The 5,678-nt window shown below is 35.5% G+C and overlaps 1 protein-coding gene across 1 annotated transcript; it reads left to right on the forward strand.

The window, feature by feature from the left end:
• Positions 1 to 395: 395 nt before the first annotated feature.
• On the forward strand, positions 396 to 2,819 carry LOC146721526 (uncharacterized). The gene is made up of 3 exons (XM_085486644.1): positions 396 to 402; positions 484 to 2,343; positions 2,791 to 2,819. The coding sequence occupies exons 1-3, from the start codon at positions 396 to 398 to the stop codon at positions 2,817 to 2,819; spliced, it is 1,896 nt and encodes a 631-aa protein (XP_085342770.1).
• Positions 2,820 to 5,678: the final 2,859 nt, after the last annotated feature.

Genomic DNA, 5,678 nt, shown 5'->3' on the forward strand with positions numbered 1-5,678 from the left:
TAAATGAAAATAGCTGATAAGAGGATCTTTACTATTCGAAAGTATCTGACACCTAAAATGGTACCTAAAAATCATTCTTTAGGGTTATCTAAGTCCAAGATAAACAACTTTTCTAAAAGGAGAAATATCAGAAAACAAATAATAAAAAGAAACACACAAAAAGAAACAAAAGGTTCCTTTTTATGCCTAACGAAAAGAAGAGAGTAGAATCACTTTTAGAAATTTATAATTCAGAAAGGGAATATATTGATGATCTGACATTATGGGGAAGTGAATTTAGAAAGTGTATAATAGAAGCGAATAGTTTGGTACCACAAAGAAAAATAGAATTGAACGAAACAACATTTATAAATATTAATAACATTATAAAGTTACACAAGGAGATATTAAAAGACATGGAAAGTAAGAATGAAGAATGTAGAGCGGATAATATTCCGTTAGAGTATCACACGATATATCTAAAATACATAGATTCGTTTATAGAGTATAAATATTACAACGCTAGGTTATCGAGATGTGCATATGAACTGAACAAAGAGATTAGAACCAATTTACCCTTTGCTTATGAAGTGGAAAGATTCTTCTCAGAGAAGGAAAAGACAGGATTTGGACTTGAGAATTTTATGTATAGACAACCTCAGAAGATAGCTAGATATCCGATATTATTTGAGGCTGTATCGAAGTATGAATCAAACGAGGAGTACAAAAAGGGAATAGAATTATTAATAGAGAAGTTTAGAGAGATAAATAGAATGATGGATGAAGTTTTGGGAGAAGTAGATAACCATTTTAAGATATATAAAATAAGTAAAGAGTTGAGATATAAAAGTAACATAGACAAAAAGATAGGATTATCTTTATGTTTGAGGGACAGAAAGCTATTAATGGAGGGTGATGTGATAATAAAAAGTACTAGAATCAAGGAGGCAATGGTTCTCAAAGTTTATGTTTTCGATCACTTGGTTTTGATTTGTGATTATGTAGAACAGATGGGTGGATATTGTGGTTATATTTGTGATGATCCAATACCTCTAGTGAAGTATAACATTTCGCTGGAATATAAACCTAAGGAAGATGTTAATACTGGAAAGGTATCTGATGATCTCAAGAAAACTTTCCAAGGCTCAAAGATAGTACAGGAAAAAGCTTACAATTCTGGAAATAGGATCTCTTCAGAAGATCCTCAGAGACTCGCTCCGGAGAAGGAATCTAAGTCCAGATCTTCTAGATACAAATCAGCAGTTGAAAGTGATACAGACAACAGAGTCGAGAAAGAGACTATAAATAACTCAAAATTCTTTAATGATCCTCAGCTTTCTAAACTCTACAGATTCTTTTTAATTCACCAATGGGAGACACATGAGGTAGGGTTCTACTTCAAAGAGATCTCAAGAAGAGATATCTTTTACAATAGTATAAAAAGAGGGATAGAAGGTTTTAAGAGGTTTTTTAATAAAGATATACGGTTACTACCAAAAAGATTTCTCTCCACAGAGTTCATAGAAAATGTTTGTTACTGTAATGGAGAATATCTGGGAGAGGCTTATCCTCTAGGATATTTAGACTCAAAGGAAGAGAATAAGGTAAGTGATAATAAAGAGGAGGATAGGAAAGAAGGTAATTGTAGAGATAAGAAAGAATCAAGGAAAAAGAATTGGAGAAATCTGTTAAAGCATATTCTAAAAACATCGGAAAGTGAATCGATAAATGAATCTACTGATAATGTTAGTGATGAATTCATTTTAATGTCTAGGTGTGATGGCGTATTCAAATGGAGTGATTGCATTACAGTTAAAATCTATGATAAACCGGTAAAGAAGATGATCTATGCTTCGGAACACAAGTTGTTGATCTATCAATGTAAAAAACAGTTATTTACATCCTTTTTTAACAAAGAAAGTACAACATTAGAAGATAATTTCCTATTAGATAACATAGAAACATTCTTTTATGGTACGGTCTTTAGTAAATCGTACATAGCAGCTAAGCTAATCTCAAATGAGACTACCAGCTCCATAACCCTCTTTGAGATAGACGAGAACGAGAATAACAAGACAAAGATTCATGTGTACAGAAAGCTGTACATCGGATCTGATGTGCACAAAATTATATTTCTAAAGGCTAAGATTATAATAGCATGCAAGGACTTTGAAATAGTGGATCCTAACTCTCTTAGAACGCAAGAACTTATAGATCCTCTAGACCCCTGTATCCCTTACTATTTTTATCTCTTAGATACTTCCACAGCTAAGAGTATCTTCAAGATATCTGAAAATCAATTTATCGTGTGCTTTGATCATTTAGGGTGCTACGTTGATAATTTTGGTGGAGCTATAAACAGAGGTACTCTTTTTGTCTGGTACACACAGCCCGAGGATTTTAGAATTTTTGCCAATTTTTTGGTTTGTTTGGATAGTTCTGGAATTCATATCTGGAATGTTACAACAGCACATCTTGTATTTTCTCTTAAAAAGAAGCACCTTAGATTTGTATCATGTGCTACCATGCCAATACTTTATGATGATAATTGGTTTTACTACCTTTCGCTCCCAATTTCATAATAACTTTAAATGAAAATTTTTTAATATCAAATAAACCCACATAAGCATCTATTTTGTTTTCTAGACAGCTCAAATAGCTTTTTGGTTTGCATGCTAAGATTCTCTGCTGACATAACCAATTCGTCTAACTTCTCCCCTCTTCCTAATACGTCTGATAGTGTTTTTGAGAGAATTACCTTTGTTTCATCCAGCTCTTTGTTAACTTTAAGTATTATATCCGTATTTTTAGGATCGTTGTATTCGGATATTAAAGATTGATAATCTTTAGTATCATCCGATGCATCTATAAGCAAAGAATATGCACTTCTTTGTGAGTATTCATCTTCTATACATGCTATATAAGCATATCCTTCTATTACAATGCTATAAAATAGATATGTTCTACCATTGTCAAAGGTATGCTTTATCTCTTCAAATTCATTACTTTTTAACTCATTTACCAGCTTTAACACTACAAATTGTATCATCTCTCTCATTGGTCTTCTTCTTAGGAAACCGTGATGTGAAAGATTGAACATCTCTTTTTTCACAGTTTTGGTGTAAACATTCACTGAAGAGAGAGATAAAATCATTTTGGGATTATAAGAAGGGTATTTAAGAAAGGAATAGCTAAAATACAAAATAGAATAACAAATTAATAAAATTTATTGTTTTATAGAAAATGGATTACATTATCATTTTTATTTTTCACTTTCTTTTAACCAAAATTTTCTAGAAAATTAGAAATTTCTAGAAAAAAAAAATTATAAAAAAAGAAAAACCCCTTCAACGCATAAAGAGAAAAATGGCAACGCAAGAGAATAAAAAGAGAACTTCAAAAGCAATTGGAATAGATTTGGGTACAACTTTTTCGTGTGTGGCTGGGTATGTTGGTGGAGAACTACAAGTGTTTCTTAATGCCGATGGTTCTAGAACAACACCAAGTGTAGTGGCATTTAATCTCGAGGAGGATAGAAGGGTTGTTGGTAGTGCAGCTCAGTACTTACAGTCTGTCGATGCTTCTAAAGTGGTATATGATGTCAAAAGGTTAATTGGAAGGAGCTATGATGATCCTGTGATTGGACCATCTATTGACAAGTGGCCCTATAAGGTTGTTAAGTGGGATAGGGACTCTAATAGAGAGGTGGTAGGTGTCAAGCCTGGGATGGTTCCAGATACAGGTGTTACTGATAATATAAGAATTAAGGTAACAAGCGATGATGGTAAGATTTCAAAGTATTATGATCCCGTTGAGATAAGCGCCTATATTTTGACTTACATGAAGGAGTGTGCACAGAGAGTGTTGAAGCATGAGATAAAGACAGCAGTAATTACGGTTCCAGCACATTTTAACGACAATCAGAGAGATAAGACTAGAGTGGCTGGTAGGATTGCCGGGTTTGAAGATATGAGACTTGTTAATGAGCCAACAGCTGCCGCTATGGCTTACGGTTATGGCAGAGCTAGGGGTGATGGTGCAGCCAAAGGGTCAGAGACTATTTTAGTGTTTGATCTGGGAGGTGGTACTTTTGATGTGAGTATTTTAAGGTTTGATGTGGTAACTGACGAGGGTGCAATTGCGGAGGTAGTTGCAACAGATGGGGATACGTTCCTTGGAGGTGTTGATTTTGATAATGCGCTTTTTGATTTTGTCTTGAAATCTTTTAGGATGAAAAATCCAAGTGTTAAGGACAAAGATATTACCAAAAAGATAAAGAGAAGGCTTAGAGCAGCGTGCGAGAAAGCAAAGAGAGTCCTTTCTTCGTCTACCACCACGGATATTGAAATCGAGTGTTTTGTAGGGGAGATTCCTCTATTTGAGAAGGGTATCACGAGAGCCAAGTTTGAGAGTTTGTGCTTCGATCTTTTTAACAAGTGCATTGATAGGGTTAAAGGGTGTTTATTGGAAAGAGGAGGTGTACATCCTAGATATGATAACATGGGTAGGTTGCTCAACAACTCTTCTTCTGACATGAATGTTATTGATGGAGAAGTCAAGAATATTGATAAGGTTTTATTGGTAGGAGGATCTTCTAGAATCCCAAGAGCTGTTGATCTTTTGGGACAGATTTTTGGGAAAAACAAAATTTGTAATGATGTTAATCCGGATGAAGCAGTGGCATTGGGTGCTGCATATCAGGCTGCTATGTTGGCGCAGGATGCAGATTTTGAGGCATCTGAGACTCTTTTATTAGTGGATGCTGTGCCTCTGAATATCAGTGTTGAGACTGCAGGTGGTGTAGCTACCACGATAATACCCAGAAATTCTACCTATCCATTGTCACAGGCTCAGACTTTTACCACTTATTCTGATAATCAAACTTCGGTTACAATTAACATTTATCAAGGAGATAGGGCCATGTGTAAGGACAATGTTTTGATTGGAAGTTTTAATTTGGATAACATTCCTCCAGCACCGAGAGGAGTTCCGCAGATTGAGGTTAAGTGTGAGATTGATAACAACGGTATTTTAGTTGTGACAGCTATGGATAAAGCCACGTCTAATTCTCAGAAGTTAACTGTCACTAACCTCAAATCAAGATTGTCTGAGGATGAGATCAGGAGAATGGCCGAAGAGGCACAGAGGTTCCAGGAAGCTGATGAGAAGTTTTTGAAAAAGACAAATGCTAGGAACAGCTATGAACAGACTCTCTATGGTCTCAAAAACACAGTATCTAGCTCTCAGGCTGATCAAGCAACCAAAGATAACATCCTTAACACTATTAAGGAACATGAAGATTGGCTTATGGCATCACCAAATGCCGAAAAGGAAGAGTATGATGAAAGAAGTAAACAGCTGCAAGATATGCTGAGTGGCTTTATGGCTAGCTCTGGGGGTGGTATGCCACCAACTGGTGGTTATCCGCAAGGCAGTCAACCCGGCGGATCTGCATCTGGCGGGCCTAGCGTTGAAGAGGTTGATTAAAATAAATTAACTACTCGTTAAAATGTTTTATTTTTAGATGAATGTACATCAGTATCACTTTAAGGATACACAGTGTGTCCCTTAGTCATGCACTTTCTTCTTGCTGACAGAAAAGGGTTTTTATCCATACCCGTTGTTGTGTCCCATCTATGGGAGTAGGGGGATTATGGCCCTTCCTCATGCGAAAGTTAACCATCCACCTCTTTAAGTTT

Source organism: Nylanderia fulva, unplaced genomic scaffold (genome assembly GCF_048542155.1).
Source record: "Nylanderia fulva isolate GAGA-0341 unplaced genomic scaffold, ASM4854215v1 Scaffold46, whole genome shotgun sequence".
Classification (NCBI taxonomy): domain Eukaryota; kingdom Metazoa; phylum Arthropoda; class Insecta; order Hymenoptera; family Formicidae; genus Nylanderia; species Nylanderia fulva.